This window comes from Leptopilina boulardi, unplaced genomic scaffold (genome assembly GCF_019393585.1).
Source record: "Leptopilina boulardi isolate dan_hultmark-lab unplaced genomic scaffold, ZJU_Lbou_2.1 LbouV2_327, whole genome shotgun sequence".
Taxonomy (NCBI): Eukaryota; Metazoa; Arthropoda; class Insecta; order Hymenoptera; family Figitidae; genus Leptopilina; species Leptopilina boulardi.
Genome location: NW_026137893.1, coordinates 316113 through 338456, shown reverse-complemented (window position 1 = coordinate 338456; position 22344 = coordinate 316113). Strand labels below are relative to the sequence as shown.

Genomic DNA, 22344 nt, shown 5'->3' with positions numbered 1-22344 from the left:
GGAAGAATAAATGCAAATTGATTAAAAAATTAAATTAAAGAAACAAATATTTGATTGTTTTGATATAAAGATTTTATTTTTTAATTAATATTCGTCGAAAAGGACTATAAATTAAGAATATTTAAACTAAGTATAGATAAAGCGTATTTCAACAAGACTCAATTCAATTAAATCGAATAAAATTTATAATTTTCTATATCAAAATCAGTGTCTTATTTTATTTAATAAAATAAACCTTCCTAACTCGAGCAAGTAGATCCTTTTAAGGATCTAAATGATGAAAAAAACCTACGGTTGATATTTTGAAGGAACAAAATTCAAATTTTATAAAGTTAAAATTTTTGGCCAAACATTGTACATTTTAAACTTCTCTTTACTTTCCGTTTGGAAGTTTCGCGGTGTGTTACACTAGTATAACACACCGCGAAATGTAACACTTAGCAATTATTTCACTTGGAAAGTTTTAATCTCGTTCTCCCTTTTAAATTTGGACAAGTTGAATTCTGCTAAATTTGAATTTGAATTTAAATTATAATAATTTAAATTTTTATTTTATTGAGTTCTTGAAATCACTTAAAATCGTAGAAAGATTTACTTCTTTGAAATTTTATTATTTATTTCACTTATTTATTAAAGGTTAATTAATTCAATAAAACACTGTCAATATATATATGGGGGATCTCGGGTGAAGTGATCAAAGTAAAAAAAAATTTTGTCTCAATTTCGCTCAAACTGGAGTAATTTGTACTTCTATTGGGTGGTAATTTATCGTAAAAAAAATTTTCAATTTGGACCAATATTTACTCGGGGGGAGGGGGTTGAAGTTTATGGGTAGCGTTTTCTTTAATAATTTTTTTTTCTTGAGTATCAAAAAAAAAAATTTTTATCAACATCAGTTTCGATAGCTTTTTTAATGCTCTTTCGATTGAGGACATGCATTTTTGAAAAAAAAAATTTTTGAACCAAAAAAAATTAATTTCAAAATTTTTTTTGACTTTTTCGGGGTAAAAGGTACGATTTTTTTTTTTTTTTTTTTTTTAAAGGAAAGCTGAGATTTTTTCCTGTAGGGACATGTAGTTGAAAAAATGGGACAAGAAAGATTAAACCTTGAAAATTAACATTTTTTATTCACTTTAGCGCTGCGCTGCGATCTACCACGTGACACATTAGTAGTATGGTATTTGGAGAGAAACATTAATGCTCTCTGCATTTTACAGGGTTGAAACTGTTATTGAGTAAATACCTGTATTTCATCAACGTTTAAATTTGGATAATAATAAATGAATAATAATTATATAAAGTGGAATCTTGGAAATTATAAAATCGGTTCAAAAATAAATGTAGCATACTAATAAGAGTTTACTTTATTATAGTAATCAGTCTTATCAAATAAATACTCATTTATATCAATTCATCATTCATTTGGTTATTAATTTATCCATTTATTGGAATATTTGACTGCAATGAGTCTTTATTTGACTAAGAAATAATATAAAATGAATATTTTTTTCATTAAAGTTTTCTTCATAATTCATTACTTACATTATTATTGATGGAGACGACTGCTTTTCCCCGAAAGGACAAAATGTCGAATGGACTATTCGACGTTTTGTCCATTCGACATTTTGTCCTTTCGGGGAAAAGCAGTCGTCTCCATCAATAATAATGTAAGTAATGAATTATGAAGAAAACTTTAATGAAAAAAATATTCATTTTATATTATTTCTTAGTCAAATAAAGACTCATTGCAGTCAAATATTCGAATAAATGGATAAATTAATAACCAAATGAATGATGAATTGATATAAATGAGTATTTATTTGATAAGACTGATTACTATAATAAAGTAAACTCTTATTAGTATGCTACATTTATTTTGAACCGATTTTATAATTTCCAAGATTCCACTTTATATAATTATTATTCATTTATTATTATCCAAATTTAAACGTTGATGAAATACAGGTATTTACTCAATAACAGTTTCAACCCTGTAAAATGCAGAGAGCATTAATGTTTCTCTCCAAATACCATACTACTAATGTGTCACGTGGTAGATCGCAGCGCAGCGCTAAAGTGAATAAAAAATGTTAATTTTCAAGGTTTAATCTTTCTTGTCCCATTTTTTCAACTACATGTCCCTACAGGAAAAAATCTCAGCTTTCCTTTAAAAAAAAAAAAAAAAAAAAAATCGTACCTTTTACCCCGAAAAAGTCAAAAAAAATTTTGAAATTAATTTTTTTTGGTTCAAAAATTTTTTTTTTCAAAAATGCATGTCCTCAATCGAAAGAGCATTAAAAAAGCTATCGAAACTGATGTTGATAAAAATTTTTTTTTTTGATACTCAAGAAAAAAAAATTATTAAAGAAAACGCTACCCATAAACTTCAACCCCCTCCCCCCGAGTAAATATTGGTCCAAATTGAAAATTTTTTTTACGATAAATTACCACCCAATAGAAGTACAAATTACTCCAGTTTGAGCGAAATTGAGACAAAATTTTTTTTTACTTTGATCACTTCACCCGAGATCCCCCATATATATAGGGTAAGTCCGGGGGAGTTGGCCATAGTTTTTTTAAAGGCCTGTAAAAATAAGAAGAAACTGATTTATGTATTAACTTTTATTGCTAATTAAACATTGAACATTCAACTTACAAATAATAATAGAAATGATAAATTTTTTAAATGTAAACAATCTTAAAATTAATATTTAAAAAAAACACGTTTGGCCATCTCTCCCGGAATGTACGGGAGAGATGGCCAATACTTTAAAATCATTCTTTGGCTTTTCGCTTTATCAGAATTCTTAATTTAAAGTGATTAATGTCTTCTTTTCTTCTTCTGACCATATTTCGAACATTTATCATTAAATTCAGTGCAATTTTCATGAAGCCAAAGGTGACAATCATTGCACTGAATCCAGTCTTCGATAAGCGCTCTCTGTTTGTCTGTCTCACCAACACAACAAGTCTACAAGGTATTTTTTTGAGATATCAGAGTGGTTTCCAATTTATTTTTGTGTCCTGAACACGATCCCGGGTTATAAAATTGCGTATCATGTCAAGATTTTGAGTAAAGTGAGGGTAAAGTCTCCAAAACCCGTGTTTTTGATGGTTTTCAGTATTTTTTTCATCCTTAACCTGACGTGATAGAGACTTCTATATAGGCTTAAATTAAAGCTTATATCTTACACTTTAAGACTCATATGCGCAAGGAAAAAAAATTTTAAAAAAAATTAGGTTCATTATTTAAATATTCAAATTTTTCCACCATTTATTTAGATTATTATTAATTATTCTAATCCTATTATCGAGATTCAATTTTGCAGCGATGCTTATCAGTACTCGCATTTGCCTAGAACAATTTTCTAGAGAAAAGGAAAACTGCAAAAAACCCTTTCTGAGTACTTACTAACTTTTTTTTTTTATACTGCTGCCCTATTGGCATATTACGCACTCGACAAGAGTCCCCGAGAAATACTTTTTATGGATGAAGCATAACCATTCTACAAATTTTTGCAAATGAGAGAAGAGGGAAACTGTAGAAAAACCTCTTCTGAGTACAACCGGTTTATCGACTGTCTAGTTTCGGTGGTATACATCGGACAAGTAATCGACATTGCATACCGTCGCACCTAGACGTCAAAGCTCCCGCTCAGAATAGCTCACGTATCGGAAAAATTCCCGGCTGACGGGGGGCGCGAACCTCGTTCGCTCAACCCGCAAAGCCTGGAGCACCAACCAACTGAGCTATTCCGTCGGTCAAGTACTTACTAATTTAATTTAATTGTTATTAATTATTCTTATTTTTAATTCCTGAATTTGACGCATACATGTATCTGTTTAAATGTATACATTCTTAATTTTACCAATTTACTCGAGTTAGGCAGGTTTATTTTATTAAATAAAATAAGACACTGATTTTGATTTCGAAAATCAAAAGTTTTATTCGATTAAATTGAATTGAGTCTTGTTTAAATACGCTTTATCTATACTTAGTTTAAATATTCGATGAATATAAATTAATTATAAATTAAGTTTTCAATTGAACTTTACGAGTTTATTCTTTTGTAAAATTCACGTTAATTGCTCGCCAAAATCTGCGGTCCTTCTTTATAAAATTATGTTTTTATAGTCAGTTTTCCACTCTTAATCTTGGTTCCTTTTCCCTTTCCATCAGAAATTTTTCCAATCATATTCCTATTTTCAAGTTGTTTAATCCCGCCCTCGTTAATTGAGTGGTCTATTTTTGAGAAGACCCCTCACAACAAAAGGATATTCAGGATATCCTTGGGACGTCCTAGGGATATCGATTTGTTTTCGGCGGTTTGGATATCCCTGGGATATCTTAGAGATGTCCATGGATATCCAGAGGATATCTTAGGGATATCCGAATCGCCAAAAGCAAATGGATATCCCCAGGACGTCCCAGGGATATCCTGAATATCCTTGTGTTGTGAGGGACCGTTGCAACTGTTCGTAACTGTCATAATTTTTTATACAGATCACCTGCACAAAATACGCACTTAAAATTGCGTATTTTTTTAAATTTATGATCTAAAATTAGTTTTACTTCATTTTTGCTTCCTCGTGGAGGAAGCTTTGTAGTCCTTTCGTTTATAAAACTTTTCAAAGTGGCGGAAACAAATTTTTTTCTTTATAGAAACATGTTATATGAGATCCTGATCAATTGTCCGGATGTATGTATGTGTGTGTGTGTGGATCTCTTTTTTTGTTTAGAAGATAACTTTAACAGGTTTTAATGGATTCAGATAAAATTTTTTAGGCTCATTTATCATATTAATATCTCAAATCTGACCAAAGGATTTTTAAAAATACAAAAAAAAAAAATTTTATCGTCTTTTTTCCAAAAATTTTTTTTTAATCGAAAAAATTTTTAAATAGAAAAATTTAAGGTTATATATAATAAAATCGTATTCCTTACGTCAAGACGAATCGATTGATATATATATAAAGTATACATTTGAGGTAAATTTAAAGAATTAATGAAAGTTAGAAAATCAAAAATTCACATTTTGGCTTTAAAATTTTGTGTTTTTTTAAATTAAAGTTTATATATGAAATAATTGTATTACTTACGTCAAGACGAATCGATCGATATATATAAAGATCAAGTTGAAATTGAGAGCCGACTTAAAATAAGATAATAATGTAAAATAATAAGTATTAAAATAAACATTAAGATAAAAATAATCATTATTGAAGCAACGATAAATAAATAAAGGAATAACAGGCCTCGGACTCACTTCGGTCATGAAAAAAAGTGTCAAAAGTGGCATAAAATGTTGAAAAAAGTGGCAGAAAAGTGTCATAAAATGTTGGGAAAAGTGGCAAAATAGTAATATATTATTTACGAACATATACGTATATGCCTATAAATTTATTTATTAATGCGTGTTTATTAAATTTTTATAATTATGAAAATAACGAAATTAATAATTATTTTTGTTAAATTGTTTTTATTTTATAAAACATTTAAAAAATGCAATAAACTAAACATGTTTGTTACATTTACAAAAGTTATTCAATGGTAATAGTTTTTGGTGTGATGTCCGATGTTTTAATACTTTCAATTTTTTTAGATTTATTTTCAGTCTTAGAATTTTTACTGACATCTATTTTACGCTGAGAGTTTCTGGTTTTCAATTTTTTTGACGACGAATCATTTTTGGTACCAGTGTTTTTCTCGGGGTTTTTCCTTTTTCTTGACGTATCTTTTGGTTTTTGTACCTCATCAGATTTTTTTGTTTGTTTCTTATTAAATCATTAACAACTCGACGACGCTTTGTTTCAATTTCTTTAGTTAAATCGTTAATATAAACTTCTTTTTGCTTCTGTTCTTTTTTTAATTTTTCAACACTTGTTAACATTTCTTTTGCTGCATGAGCACCTGCTAAATCGTTACACTTTAAAGATACTTCCAATTTTCCTAATATATTTACTATAGCGGTAACGCTGCTGCTTTTTCGAATCCTAGAAGGTTGTAAGCACCTCATGTTGTACAAAAGACTAGAATGTGGATAAGCTTGCAAAGATGATTTAGACAAAATATGTTTCGCTGCCGCTTTGTAATTATTTCTCACATTTTTTCGAAATATCAATTTTTCTTTTTCACTTAAATCCTTCATGCATGATTTCGTTTGAGAATGATTGACTCTACATCCATCAAATTCGGCGATTCAAGGAGTTCTTCTGTTTTCAAAGTGTTTTGTTTGAAACTCTCAATACTTGTATCTTTGCAAATACGACCTGCTAACGTGACTAACAGCTGCTGAATTTTATCAAACAAAATATGAATTAATGGCTCTTCTTTTTGAAACAAAACTGAAAATCGTTCAAACAATGTAGCACTGTCTGTTGCTTCCCAACTCATATTTTTTTGTAATAATAAAGTAAAGGGTATAGGGGGTTAAGGATACAAAAAGTGCCGTTGCAGGTATTCTGTTCAAATTGACACCATATATTGCTACCCCTATGAATATAAAATTCTGCAAGTATGAACCCATAATTCGAATTTTTGGGGGAGTTATGGTGGGGGAAAGGAAAATAAAGAAATCCATTTTTCTCGAAAACTACTGAACCGATTTTAATGAGCTTTGAATATGTTATACATGTCGCTAAGACAATTCTAAGAAAAAAATCTCAAAATTTTTTTTTGAAAAAAAGTCAAAAAAAATTAATTTTGAAATTTTCAAAAATTTTTTTTGGGGTGATTTTTTGAAGTGACCACTTTACTTTTTTTTTTAAAAAGTTACCTTATAATATCCCCTTTAACATATATTTTTTTCAGATTTTTAAAAAATGTAGTTTTTGAATAATTTAACGAAAACCATCGTCGCGCTACATGACGCAGCGCGCACAGTGTGCTGATGCAGTATACGGGTGTTCCAAAAGTATGGAAACTTTCAAATATCTCGAAAAGTACGAATTTTTGTAAAAAATGTTCAAGACAAAAGTTGTTCCAAACAAAAAGATGTACATCTTTGAAACCAAAAAATTGGGCCCGGAGCCCAATGTTAGGCCCTACAATGAAAGAAGTGGTTTTCTTAAATAAGACCACTAATTCACTAGTATCAAATTCGTAATCCCCATGAAATTCTGCGTTCAGACATGTGGTAAAAGTGCCCAAAATATTGGGCCCAATCCAAGATATTGGGTCCAAAATTTATCAACAGATAAATAAATTTTAAAAAATCGCATCTTGGAGGGATTTTGAGATCACAGGATTAGAAATTGAGCATAGAGCCCGATGTAAGATTCTGCAGCCCAATGTGAGGGCCCAATATTTTTGGAATTTGTACCACAAGTCTAAGCCCAGAATTTCATAACGATTACGAAATAGAAGAAAACTAATTTTTTTTCTGCCTCACATTGGGCTGCGAAATCTTACATTGGGCTCTGTGCCAAATTTGAAAAGTAGCTTTGAATTTTTAATCCTGTGACCCCAAAAACTACAAAAGATGCGATTTTATAAATTTATTTATTTAACGAAAAATGTTGGGCCTAATCCCAGACATTGGGCCCAATATTTTTTGGCTTTTGTACTACAAGTTTAAACCCAGAATTTCATAACGATTCTGAAATGGATACTGAAAATTAGTGGGTTTTATTTAAACAACTAATTTTTTTAAGGTGGGTCTCACATTGGGCCGCGGAATCTTACATTGGGCTTTGTGTACAATTTGAAAATTATCTTCGAATCTCTAATCCTATGACCCCAAAAACTCTTAAAGATGCGATTTTTTAAATTTATTTATTTAACGAAAAATGTTGGGCCTAATCCCAGACATTGGGCCCAATATTTTTGTCATTTTTACTACAAGTCTAACCCAAGAAATTCATGGGGATTACGAATTGGATACTGAAAATTAATAGGTTTTATTCAAGACAACTAATTTTTTTTACTGTGGGCCTCACATTGGGCGGCGGAATCTTACATTGGGCTCTATTCCCAATTTAAAAATTAGCTTCCAATTTCTAATCCTGTGATCTCAAAATCCCTCCAAGATGCGATTTTCTAAAATTTATTTATCTGTTGATAAATTTTGGACCCAATATCTTGGATTGGGCCCAATATTTTGGGCACTTTTACCACATGTCTGAACGCAGAATTTCATGGGGATTACGAATTTGATACTGAAAATTAGTGGTCTTATTTAAGAAAACCACTTCTTTCATTGTAGGGCCCAACATTGGGCTCCGGGCCCAATTTTTTGGTTTCAAAGATGTACATCTTTTTGTTTGGAACAACTTTTGTCTTGAACATTTTTTACAAAAATTCGTACTTTTCGAGATATTTGAAAGTTTCCATACTTTTGGAACACCCGTATACTGCATCAGCACACTGTGCGCGCTGCGTCATGTAGCGCGACGATGGTTTTCGTTAAATTATTCAAAAACTACATTTTTTAAAAATCTGAAAAAAATATATGTTAAAGGGGATATTATAAGGTAACTTTTTTAAAAAAAAGTAAAGTGGTCACTTCAAAAAATCACCCCAAAAAAAATTTTTGAAAATTTCAAAATTAATTTTTTTTGACTTTTTTTCAAAAAAAAATTTTGAGATTTTTGTTTTAGAATTGTCTTAGCGACATGTATAACATATTCAAAGCTCATTAAAATCGGTTCAGTAGTTTTCGAGAAAAATGGATTTCTTTATTTTCCTTTCCCCCACCATAACTCCCCCAAAAATTCGAATTATGGGTTCATACTTGCAGAATTTTATATTCATAGGGGTAGCAATATATGGTGTCAATTTGAACAGAATACCTGCAACGGCACTTTTTGTATCCTTAACCCCCTATACCCTTTGTCGAAATTATAATAGGTATTTAGGTTAAAAATTCATTGAATTTGATTGAAACTTGTTACTCAGGGATTTTCGAGGTCGCTCATTACAAATCTAAAGTCAGTTTTTCAAAATTAAAAATGGCGGATTATTTTTTAAAAATTCATTGAATTTGATTGAAACTTGTTACACGGGGGTTTTCGAGGTCGCTGATTACGAATCTGAAGTCAGTTTTTCAAAATTCAGAATGGCGGATTTAATATGACGGACGAATTTTTACAAATTGATTGAAATTGATTGAAACTTTTTACTTAGGGGTTTTGGAGGTCGCTGATTATGAATCTGAAGTCCTAGCGTTCTGAGATGCCTGAAGTCTTCCTCAAACACAACTTTTCCTTAATTTTTCTTTACCCTCTGCTATGATTTAGAAGGAAATTAGGTACAATATTTGTAGATAAAATTATTCACCTTGTTGCGAGTCAAAGAAACTGTATAAATCGAAAGGAAGAAAACGAATAATCAAATAATGTGGCTGATTCAGTGCATTTCATTATTAACTGATTAACTGAGTTTTAGTAACTTTTTAAATGCGGCTGTAATAATAATTTATTTTCATGAATGTTCATGTAAGTAGTAACAACATATGAGCATCGTAAAAACATGGACGATATCTAAATTATAAAAGAGCTTATTCAGACTACGTAAGATATGTTTTAGCGATTGTCATTTTTTTCACGATGTTCAAATGTTTTTATTAAACCCTCAGTGTGTCAACTGTAAAGGATCATGTGATGGCATAGGAGCCATTTTAAATGCAGAGACTCTTTACCAATGGGCTAAGCAAAATATCAAGACTTCGCAGATTTTCTTTTACAACAAGCAACAACACGAGTGAGTGAAACGAAAACTTGCTAGTAGATTTTCTAGAGCACCTAGTGTTACAAAAATTCAATCTGCTCATTCTTTTATTGTAACATCAGAAGAACAATTAAAAATATTCAAATATTCAAATGCACCTCATCTTATTGCAGTTATGCAATATTAAAATATAATTACATTGGTTTGGATGTATTTTGTAAATTTAATTCAAACGGCCTTTTTTAAGGCCACCAAAAAATTATGGTTTAAAAATTAAAACAATCAGCCTTTTTCAAGGCTACCAAATTCTTACAGTTCATAATTATAACAATCGTCCTTTTTAAAGGCCACAAAGTAATTATATTGGATTTGCCATTTTGAATTTTGAAAAACTGACTTCAGATTCGTAATCAGCGACCTCGGAAACCCCCGAGTAACAAGTTTCAATCAAATTCAATGAATTTTTTTAAAAAATCCGCCATATTGGATCCGCCCTTTTAATTTTAAAAAACTGACTTCAGATTCGTAATCAGCGACCTCGGAAACCCCCGAGTAACAAGTTTCAATCAGATTCAATGAATTTTTAAAAAATAATCCGACATATTGGATCCGCCATTTTTAATTTTGAAAAACTGACTTCAGATTCGTAATCAGCGACTTCGAAAACCCCCGAGTAACAAGTTTCAAGCAAATTCAATTATTTTTAAAAAATAATCCGCATATTGAATCCGCCATTTTGAATTTTGAAAAACTGACTTCAGATTCGTAATCAGCGACCTCGAAAACATTAAAATATGTGGTGACCTAAAATTTTTGCATAATTTTCTAAAAAAAGTAATAAATATATTTACTTATTTCTGAAGTTAGCCGCTTCCACTTGACATAGTAAGGACGCCATTTTGAATTTTCAATTCTGCCACTTTGCAATTGAAAGTGGATGAGTTTACTAGTATTTTCATGTGTTACATGTTTATTTTTATTGCATAGAATTTTGGACATAGCTTTGGGCCGGTTGACATGAAACGTCCCATATATAATATATATGAAATAGTATATAAAATAAAATAATAAAAATTGATAAATAAAATAAAAGCAAAACAAAAATTATGCAAAAATTAACAACTGCCTTAAAAAGTGCTACTTTATCTGTCCAAAACAGGCACAAAAAAGATACTTTTTCATGTCAATGGCGAAAAAAGAATTTTTCTCAACACGAATTTTTATTTATCAGAATTCTTATTAAACAGAATTTTGCCTGAATCAAATTTTTAAATACCACAATTTTTATTAAACCAAATTTTCATTTGTCCGAATTTTTATTAACATAAAATGTCATTTAATAGAAATCTTAAAACTTAGAATTTTTATTTATTCTACATTGCAAATGGTCGAATAATCAAACGGCAGAAATATTTTGGCGCCAATTTGATCAATCACAATTTTCTTGACAGTTTTTGATTGGTCAATTCTAAAATTGGCGCCGAAATATTTCTGCCGTTATTCGACCATTTGCAATGTTGAATAAATAAAAATTCTATGTTTTAAGATTTCTATTAAATGACATTTTGTGTTAATAAAAATTCGGACAAATGAAAATTTGGTTTAATAAAAATTGTGGTATTTAAAAATTTGATTCAAGCAAAATTCTGTTTAATAAGAATTCTGATAAATAAAAATTTGTGTTAAGAAAAATTCTTTTGAATAAAAAGTGTGCTAAATGGAAATTATGTTGAAAGAATTTTTGTTAAATAAAAATTTGATTAGGGTAACGGCACCAGTGAAGGAACTGACACCAGTGAAAGAACAAATTTCATGTTTTGCATTCTAATTAGTGTAATAAGCAATTTGGTATTATAAATTATATATTTTTATGTTCCTTATTTAATTTACGTCTTTAGTATCTAAGATACCTAGAGAGTTAACACGTAAATTTTATAAAAAAAAATTTTTAAAAATGTTGTGTTGCAAATTTATCTTCAACAATAAGAACTCTTCTCTGACACGTTATTTCTTTTTTCACATTTAACTAATTTAAACTGCCTTAAATCGTCGGTCTTCTTTAAACTAAATTTATCTTGTGTATTAGAAATACTTCTTTTCATTTAAAAGCTAATAAAATATTAATTTGCCATAAGAAAAGCAAATTCCGTCATTGGGGGTTTTTTTTTTTATTTACTAGTGAAAGAACAGAAATGTTTTTTCACTGGTTCCAATGCAATCCAATGAAGGAACACCTTCAACGAATAGTCTGAAGTCAAACAAAAAAATGACAAAATCAAATAGGTTAACACTGTTAGGTTACAATAATATTGTCAAAATAAATTGCAAGTAGATGATTGATTGTAGGTTATAAATGCATTTTCAATTAAAAATAAGATTCTGCAAACTTAGTTAAAAAATATTCATAATTATCATTAATTTACCTTTATTTTAGTATATTACAAACATTTTATTACTTTATCTTTGTTTTATTAATATATTTTTTAAATATATTTTAAATATATATTTCACATCGTTCTTTCACTGGATGCAGAAAATTCTTTCATTAGACAATTTGTTCTTTCACTGGTGAAATAGGTATGTTTTACTTATTAATTAAAATTTTAATTAACATCTTATATTTATGAAAATTAAATATGACCTTCGCATTCTACACTTAATAAGCTATCGAAAAAAAATTGGTAAAAAAATTTTCAATAACTGCATTCAAAAATAATAAATGATAAAAGTATGCATTTCCTTAAATGTTCTTTCACTGGTGCCGTTACCCTACATAGAAATTCTGTGATGAATAAATTCTAGTTAATTTAAATTCTATTAAACATTAATTCGAAAAACACAAATTCGAATAAATTAAAAATCTATCTAATAAAATTCTATAAAATGAAAATTATATAATAATAAAATGCTTGGTCTGTCCTTCTGTCTTAACTTGAAGTTGGCCTTTTCTGATTTCACGTGTTTTTTTGAATAGTAATCTTATGACGTGTCAAATTTTGACAATTCTTTTTCTCATTTTTGCCAAAGTTGTATAATTGTGTTTCCAAATTTTGGAATAAGTTTATTTAAAATTCCAAATTCGAAAATTCAATTCACGCAGATGAAGTACACAACGTTTACCAACGAAATTTCTTTTAAAGTTGTATATTGATTAAAAAATTGTATACAAATACAAAAAATTTATGATGAGAAAAAAGATGCGCCAGGAAATTTCGTACAAGATAGTAATTTGAAAAAAATTATTAACATCCCTGCTAAAAATAAAATCACAGAACGTCAAAAAATTAGTCAGGATCTCTGACGTTTTGAAACTGTTTTTGTTACGATTGCAGTCACAGAACACTACAATAAGTGAGGTTTAGTCAGAGAATCGTCAATAGTAGTCAGATTTTTTATGAGGGTCGGAGCTGACCCTTTTTTTGGCCATACCATAAATCATTAAACCCTGTGACTATTAATTAGTAGAAATTTACTGATTCAATTAGTAAAATATCAATATTACTGATTGAATCAGTAATATAAATATATGGCGGCGGCCACAAAATCTACTGATTTAATAGTTAATTTTAAAGGTTATGTTATATATACAAATTACTGATTTACATAAGTTATTTTCTATTGCTTGCATATTGACTAATTAGGGTAAATGCACCAGTGGTGGATCAGGCACCAATGGTGGATCAACAGCGTTAAAAAGGTTAAAATAAGCTATTTCTAATTGAACTAAATGTTTCAATCATTTAGGGGAGGTGTATAGATAAGTTTTATGAAATAAAATCATTTGAAAATATTTAGGAAAACAAAGCAATACAACAATAGTTGATTTTATGCTTTTTCACATGAAATCTTAAAAAATAATTGTTTAGTCTAAATTTTTTTAATTTTTCGAGTAGAAAGTAATCAATTCTTTCCATATAGAATACTTTTGGAAAAAAATTTACATCATTAAGTTATTTTTGTGTAGTGTAAAGGGGTAAATGATCCACGACTGGAGCAATGTCATTTTATTGTTGAATGTGGGTGTGAGGGGGTGTAAACGTTACAAGCAGGTCGAAAACTACACGATAGTGTCCTTGAAGATTTGTTAATTCATACTATTGTAAAGATTACCCTATATTTTTCATCTGAAAAAATCTGTACACCTTTAAAGTCAAAATAATAAATTTAGTAGGCTTAATTGATCCACCACTGGTGCAGTTACCCTATATTAGTAAATTTCAAAAAATAACTGAAACTTCAGTTAAAATATAAAAAGTACTCATTTTTAGGGTGGGGGAATGTAATTTAAATTGTCTAACCGGAAATTGCGAACACTCGGAAAATAGCACTTCTGGAATCTGAGTAGTCGCAATTTTTCGACTGCTCGCATTTTCATCGCAATCATCAGTATGTTGTTTTGACTGCAAACATTTTTTTTCAATTTTCTTTTAAATTTATTAGATTTTATTTATATTTTTTTATTTGGAGAAACGCACTAATTACAGCGCGATTCGAGTCAAAACACCTTTGAAATAGAAAATTCAACATTTCTATTGTATAAAGTCAATTTAAAACTTATTAAACTAAAAGGTTCTGTTATTTACATATTAAAAAAAATTTAACTTCAAAAACTCGATTATTTAAACAAATATAAGAAATTAAAAATAATATCGTAATTTTCTATTACGGCGCATTTGTATCAGTATCGGTGTATCAATTACGATGACCAAAATTACGGTGTATTTTAATGATACTTTACCCACCGTAAATGGAGCCAATGAAAATTTTAAAAATGTTTCAATTACGGCGAGGGAAAAAATTTCATCTCAAATAATTAAATTAATAATTGTTTAAATCTGCATTTTTATAAGTAATTGTATCAAAAAAAAAAGATTAATTTTTAATAATAATAATTTAATTTAATTTTAATAATTTTTTTTAATCATTTTGCAGCAGTTATATTAAATATAATAGTAATATTAATTATTTTTTATGAATGCGCCATAACTGATGCACTTACTCTAGTATTAAAAAATTTTTAATTGACCCGATTTGTTTAAAACTTGTTATTTGACCGTTTTTAAAGTAAAATTTATTATTAGATTTGTAATTAGCAACACTGAATACACCTAATTTTAGAGCACCAAAATTTTTTATGGTGACCAAAAGCAATTACTGTATAAATACAACTAGTAATTAGAAAATACGACGAAAATCTAAAACAAACAAAAAAAACACACATTTAGAATTAGAATCTGATGGAAATATTAAAATATGTGATACGCGCTATATTTATGTCTTAATGAGATCCCCTTTATTATACCATAAGAAATTTGTTTTCAATTATTATGCCTTCAATAATTTGCGGAAAAATAAAATAAAACATTTATGAATATTCTCCAAATTTTGATTTTTAGAAACAGATTGGAAAATTAGGAAAATTATGTTATTACATATTTTTTAATTTATTTTAACATTGAAATTATTGAAATTAAAAATTTTTCATGTACATATATTATATAAAAGAATAGGACGTGTTTATAGGTGACAATTTTAAATTCTGTATTAATAATAATAATAATAGTAAAGTAAATATGTACACAACAGCTTAAAAAGCCAGGGCCAAAATAAAAAAAAAACCTATATTAGTATAGATAAAAATATTCTTTATCAATTTTTTAATTGATAAAATTAACATCATGTTTTTATTGTGATTTCACATCTGTAAATATATTGCAATATGGTAGTCGAAAAAATTCTAAAACCACATTAAATTTATATTCAATTTATATCTCTGAGATTTTCAATGTCTCTGATTTTGATAAATCTGACATGTATTATATTAACAAAAATTTAAAATGATGTTTTTTTTTAAGAAACTCATGAATGAGTTTCTTAAAAAAAATTCTTATTGGATACCTACATCATTTAAAATTTTTGTTAATATAATACATGTCAGATTTATCAAAATCAGAGACATTGAAAATCTCAGAGATATAAATTGAATATAAATTTAATGTGGTTTTAGAATTTTTTCGACTACCACATTGCAATATATTTACAGATGTGAAATCACAATAAAAACATGATGTTAATTTTATCAATTAAAAAATTGATAAAGAATATTTTTATCTATACTAATATAGGTTTTTTTTTTATTTTGGCCCTGGCTTTTTAAGCTGTTGTGTACATATTTACTTTACTATTGGCGCCAGAGCTGGCGTAACTTTAGGATGATAACATTTTACCAGTATTGGCTGCTAGAGTTGGCACCAGTACTGGTAACCACTACTGGTTCAGTAATGGCTGAGTACTGGTAGTTTTGTAATTTATTGTATACGAAAAGAAAGCTTTAACTGTAACAGAGATAAGTTTCACTCCAGGTAATACTTTTTTGGTATACTTAGGAAAAAGTGTCTGACATTTTTAGTAACCCAACACAAATTAAATATTAATTAAATTAGTCAACTAACTAATTAATATTTTATTATATAAAATCGAAAACACCAAGAATTTTTATTCCTTATTATAATATATATTGCAAATTATTATTTAAAAGAATCAAAAAAATAAATATAAAAATATATTCATTATAAAACCAAAGTTTTGAGAAAAAAAGTATACGTAATTTTTTGTAGGTTTATAAATTTTCGGGTACAAATTTTTAAATTTAAGTTTTTTTCAAAAGTATAATATCTATTTTTATTCACATATATATTTGCATGAAAATGAATTTTTGAAAAACATTTTTAAGAAAATAAAAGTTGTTTTTTGATTTATAACAAGTGTTGTCAAGAAAATTTGTTTAAATTTTTATTTTAAAAAATATTAATCATTTATAAACAAATTTATTTATTTTTAGTTTGATCGTTTAAAAATTTTTTTGGTTTATATTGCATATCTGAAAACAATAAGAAAATCTTGCAAAATGTTTTGGAATTGATCTCAGGAAACTTTTTGTTTAAGTAATTTTACACACAGAAAAGCAAAATAAAATACATCTTAATTTTGAAGAATAAAATCAAGGAGCAAAAATTTTTATAAACAAAATATTTAAACATAAAGATTTATTAGGTTCACTCTAGAACTTTTTGTAAACTAGTATTAATCAAAAAGAAAATCTATTTGAGCCAGTACTGGCTCAATATCGGCTCAGTACTGATTTGCTAGTACTGGGAGGGTGGTACTGCAACAGTACTGATACAATGAAAATACCAATACTGGTTTAGTACAGACTGCCCAGTCTCGGCAGCCAATACTGAACCAGTATTACGCCAGTAGTCAACTCTGGTATAATACTGAAATTTTTGGTTGGGAATGAATAGAAAAAACTTCTAGATTATTTCCTTTCTTTTAACAATGTGTATTTGACTAAATTTTAATTTTTAATTTGAGTTTCACGAAAAAAAGTTTATTTTTACAGTTGTTGAAATTTAAGATGAGAGCACAGAAGTTATTTAGATAATATATGTATATTTTTACATATAATGATATTAATATTCAAAATAATTTACTTTACTTTTATATATTACTTTTATATTTATTACTCCTTTATGTCATGTATTTTTTTTAAAGAAAGGAATTTAGACAGGATTCTCTTTTTTCAGATGATTTAAATACAGATACTGCCATGGTTATCACTAATATCGTTTATTTTAAAGGCGAATGGAAATATAAATTTTCCAATCCTTTTAGTTTTCATTTTATAAACTATGACAATCAGACTATTTTAGTGTCTAATACTATGTATCGAAAAGCTCAATTTAAATATGCCCATTTGCCTCATATAAAAGCCAAAGTCATAGAATTGTCATACAAGGTGAGATTCTCTATATATTCTCTTTCTATATCACTATCCAAAATGATAAACTTATACACTGAAAAAAATGTTGCCAAGAAATTTAACTACCATTCGGTAGTTGACTAGAAAGTAGTTAAAATAACTACTGTTTTAGTTAATCTAATCATGTTGATGTAGTTAATGTAACTATTTTTGAGAAGTTAATAAGTAATAGTTGATTTTACGTAAATATGTAGTTAAAGTACAATTACAGGACGGTAGTAAAATTAACTTTCTTAAGGTATTAAAAACAAGTGGAATTGTAGTCAACTCAAAATTTGAAGAGTAGTAAATCCAACTACTATTCACCAGTTATATGAAATGTAGTAAAAGGAATTATTTTCTTTAATTAATATAACTGCTTTTTGAGTAGTCAATTTTTTATTAATTTCTATGATTTTATATAGGCTTCAATAATGTTCTTGTTGTAGAATTAACAAGTCGTCTGTAATTAAAACTACTACTTTAAGTAGTAGATTTTTACTATTTTAATTAATTCGATAAACTTAAAGAAGATTTTTGATGTAGAATTTAGAAATCGTTTCCAGTTAAAACTACTACTTTAAGTAGTAGATTTTACTACTCAAAGTGGTACAATAGGCTTTAAGAACATTTTTGTTGTAGAATTAACAAATTCTTTGTGATTAAAACTTTAAGAACATTTATGTCGTAGAATTAAAAAATCATTTGCAATTAAAACTATCACTTTAAGTAGTAGATTTTACTGCACTATGCAATTAAACAACTTATAATATAATTAAAAGATGAAAAATTTACAAGTCAAAACTTAAAAAGGATAGTTATAGCAACTAATAAAAGTAGTAAAAATGACTACTTTAAATAGTTAAATTACCAATTGGACAAGCAGAAAGTAGTCTTCGAGTAGTTTGCAGACTGTCGTAGCGAGCGTGCGTGGTTAGTCGGTTAAGGTATCGGATAGCGAGCGTTAGGGTCGAGGGTTCAATTCCCGTCCGTTAGAAATTTTCTGTGTTAGGTACATAATCGTTAGGGCATTAAATAAGCCAGTATAAGAAATAAAAAATAAGTCAGTATAGGAGAGAGGATGAGAAAGTCAATTCTACTGATAATAAACAATTATAAATAAAAAATAATTTTATTTTCCTCTTTTAAGTAGTAAATTTTACTACTTAAAGTAGTAGTTTTAATTGCAAAAGATTTATTAATTCTACAAAAAAATGTTCTTAAAGCCTATTGAACTACTTTAAGTAGTAAAATCTACTACTTACATCTTAAGTTGTTTTAACATTTTTAAATTGAGTTAATACAATCACAAAATGTCATTCTACCAATTACATTTTTAATTGGTTTAACTATTTTTATATAGTTAATAGAACCATTTAAATTCAGTTGAGGACCTATTGTACTATTCAGAGTAGTTAAAAAGTAGTAAAACCTACAAGTTTTTTTTCAGTGTAAATACACTGATAGACTTTGTGTTTCAAATATTAGAATTTTTTATACACTAAAGTTTAATATGGTGCTATTTCAAAATGAGAAAAAACAAAATTTTGTGACAAAAATTATTATGATCTATATTAAATTTTTATGCTAAATTCAGAAAAAGTAAAGAGCACTCTCTAAATCTGAATAAGTGAAATTTCACTTAAAATGTGTCAAAAGTCTTCCACGTAGAAAAATAAGTGTATATGCACTTTTAAATAAGTGGTTTTCACTCAAAAATAAGTGAAGTTTCACTTATTTTTAAGTACATATACACTTATTTTTCTACGTGGAAGACTTTTGACACATTTTAAGTGAAATTTCACTTATTCAGATTTAGAGAGCAAATAAATTCAGTAAAACCCTGGTTATTGAATTATTAATATCAGAACGAAAAGCCACAAATCCAAGAACAGTCCAGAATTGAATTTAGTTGTATTTAATATGATAAAAAAAAATCCTAATTAGAAATGAGTCCAAAACAATCAGGAATTAAAATTGTAAAAGATCAACAATTAGTCCGCATAAAAATTTTAATTAGAAAGGAATCATTTCGTATTAGGATGTTGGATAAGATTAAGATTGACCTTTTTTCTTTTACAGGGTGACGAACTTAGTATGCTTATCGTACTTCCTGATGAAGTTCATGGTCTCGACAATGTTGAAAAAAGTTTAGAGACAATAACCCTTAGAAAACTCCGAAAGGAACTATCTCTTACTGAAGTCGCATTGGCTTTGCCTAAATTTCATGTTGAAATTACCAATGACTTAAATGATACTTTAAAAGAGGTTGGTCATATTTTAAGTGAGCTTGTAAAAATTATTTTAAATTTACCCTAATTCGCAACACATTTTGTAACCTATATATTTTGGCGCGAAAAAATTTATCCAATTATTCTTTTTTGTAAATGAACGGATAGATTGATTAATTTTTCATGCTAAAATCTGTCGGTTACAAAATTTGCTGCAATTTAGTGTTAATTTAAAATAATTATCAATTTTTTGACATGGCTCCAAGATTATTTTTTTCTGATTTTCATTTTTTTAAATACTAAACTAAAAAATTTATTTCCACATATATAATATAGATGGGTATAAATCAAATGTTTATGTCTCACGCAAACTTCAGGGGAATTACAGATAGAAATCTTTATGTGAGTAAAATTAAGCAAAAAATTGTCATTGAAGTCAACGAGAATGGTGTTGAAGATGCTGCAACTACAAGTAAATCTTTTTTCCCACTTGGAAAGATTCCCCGGAAAGTGCCCCCTGGAGGTTCTATCAGAATTCCGCCGGAACTTCCAACGTAATTCCGTCGGAATTCCATCGGAGTTTTAAAGAATTTCCGATGGGATTCCGACGGAATTCCGATTAATTTTTTTCAAAATTTTTAGAGACGGAATTCCGTCAGAATCCCATCGGAAATTCTTTGGAATTCCGATGGAATTCTAATAGAACCTCCAGGGGGCACTTTCTGGGGAATCTTTCCAAGTGGATTTTTTTTAATTTAATGTAATAATTACAATCCTTAATTATACATTAAAAGTGAAAGAAAAATTAATTTTTTGTGGTATTTTTTTTACAGGTGGATTTTTAACCAACGGAATGATGGGAGAGCATATAACTCAACAATTTCTTGCTAATCATGCATTTCATTATAAGATTATTAGAACAGTTGGTGAACATGATGGTATTGCATTGTTTGCTGGTAATTGTAAATATATACAGTAATTTAGAGAATATACGAATATTAAATATGTCTGCCAGGCCAAAAAACGAACACATTAAATGTATAAAATTATAAATTTAAGTTTGTACAAACAATATTACTATTTAACATTTTAATAAAATAAAAATAGAATTACAATTTATTAACAAAAAACTTCAAAAATTGTGATATTAATATAAAATTTATATATTTCTTTAAATACATTTACATTTAATTAAATGTATTATTTTGTGTAGAATTAAAATATTTGACTAAATAAAAAAAATAATAATATATTTAATATACATAAATTGATAATATAAGACAAATAATAATATAAAAAAATATTTTTGTCTTTATTTATTCATGAATGTTCGTTGATTCTCTTTAAAACTCGAGAGCATGCGTACCCGAGGCGAAATTTAAGCCCTAATTTACAAGGAGTAAAGTAGGGTTAAACAGACCCTCTTTAGCTTCCTCAACTAGTCGCAAATTTCCCTTTCTTCCACGTTTGGATTCAAAGTAGGGTATAAAAATTGATTAAAATATTGAAAATTTTGAAATTGCTCTAATTCTATTAATTTTTTGAAAACGCTTCAAAATATATTAATTCCAGTTTTTAAAGGGTAATTAAAGAAATATTGTGTGAAGAAAAAATTCATTTTGCTTTAATCAAAATAATTAAAAGAGTTTTTTTTTTGCATTTTTTTGTACTTTTTTAATCGAACTAGACCCTCTTTAGCTTCCTCAACCAGTCGCAAATTTACCTTTCTTCCACGTTTGGATTCAAAGGAGGGCCTACGGGAGTCTACAAGATCGTAAAGAGGGCCTATTTAGGTTCTAAGGGAAGCTAAAGAGGATTCAAATTTCGCCTCGGGTTAGGTACTCTTAGGCATGACCTGCCTATAAGAGTACGCAAATGACTATTCTTCAAAAAATATTTAATTTACAAAAAAATAAGATAATAAAAAAATATTTTCATTATAAAATAAAACAATGTTTTTATAATAAATATTTATAAATAAAAAAATCAACAAAACAAATTGAAATTAGTCAATTGGGAGTTTCGGAATGCTTATTACGAATCTGAAATTAAATGGGAAAATTCAAAATGTCATATCTCTTAAACGGCTTCATAAGAAAAATTATTACATTACTGTGTAATTTAGTAATATATAATATACTATACACTATTAAATTTATCTAATATATTTTTTCTTTGAATGATTATTTTTATTTTAACATTGGTTTTTAAGTCATTATGTATATATTTGGGAAATCCACGAAACTTTTAACTTTCAAGAAAAAAAAATTTCTTTTTTTAATTTGCAGCCACATTGATGTCACAAATTCATATGCGTGATTCATTTTTAGCTCACGCCGTCAATGTTTAACTCTTTAAACTCTTTAATGTTAATAAATTACATATAAAATTGAAAAATTCAACTTTTTTATTTTTGATATCGGAGTGGTTTCCAAAGTATTTTCGTCCTCTGAACACGATTCTGGCACCCAAATTAGCTTAGCACGTCAGAATTTTGAGAAAAGAGGGGGTAAAGACTCCAAAAAAGTTTTTTCACCATATTCTTAACTTAATAAAATTTATTTCACTCAAAATCCTTAAGCGGCGTTTTTGTGTTCAAATATATGTATGAAAATGTTTCGATCACACCATAGATTGACCTATTT

The 22344-nt window shown here is 27.9% G+C and overlaps 2 protein-coding genes across 3 annotated transcripts in view; both read left to right on the top strand.

Moving 5' to 3' along the window:
- LOC127284996 (deoxynucleoside kinase) overlaps nt 1-22344 on the top strand; it is a 421619-nt gene that overhangs the window by 280813 nt on the left and 118462 nt on the right. The window lies entirely within an intron of this gene.
- Nucleotides 9555-20718, top strand: LOC127284851 (leukocyte elastase inhibitor-like). The gene is made up of 5 exons (XM_051310548.1): nt 9555-9700; nt 17222-17465; nt 19551-19736; nt 20036-20171; nt 20533-20718. Exons 1-5 carry the CDS (start codon nt 9555-9557, stop codon nt 20676-20678), a joined length of 858 nt encoding a protein of 285 aa, XP_051166505.1. The 3' UTR covers nt 20679-20718.

What these genes read in the sequence shown, in the direction of transcription:
- LOC127284851 (XM_051310548.1), top strand. Translation starts at nt 9,555, where the DNA reads ATGTTTTTATTAAACCCTCAGTGTGTCAACTGTAAAGGATCATGTGAT. An exon ending in TCATAGAATTGTCATACAAG is followed by an intron (nt 17,466 to 19,550) that starts GTGAGATTCTCT and finishes TTTCTTTTACAG; the next exon opens with GGTGACGAACTTAGTATGCT. An exon ending in TAAATGATACTTTAAAAGAG is followed by an intron (nt 19,737 to 20,035) that starts GTTGGTCATATT and finishes TATATAATATAG; the next exon opens with ATGGGTATAAATCAAATGTT.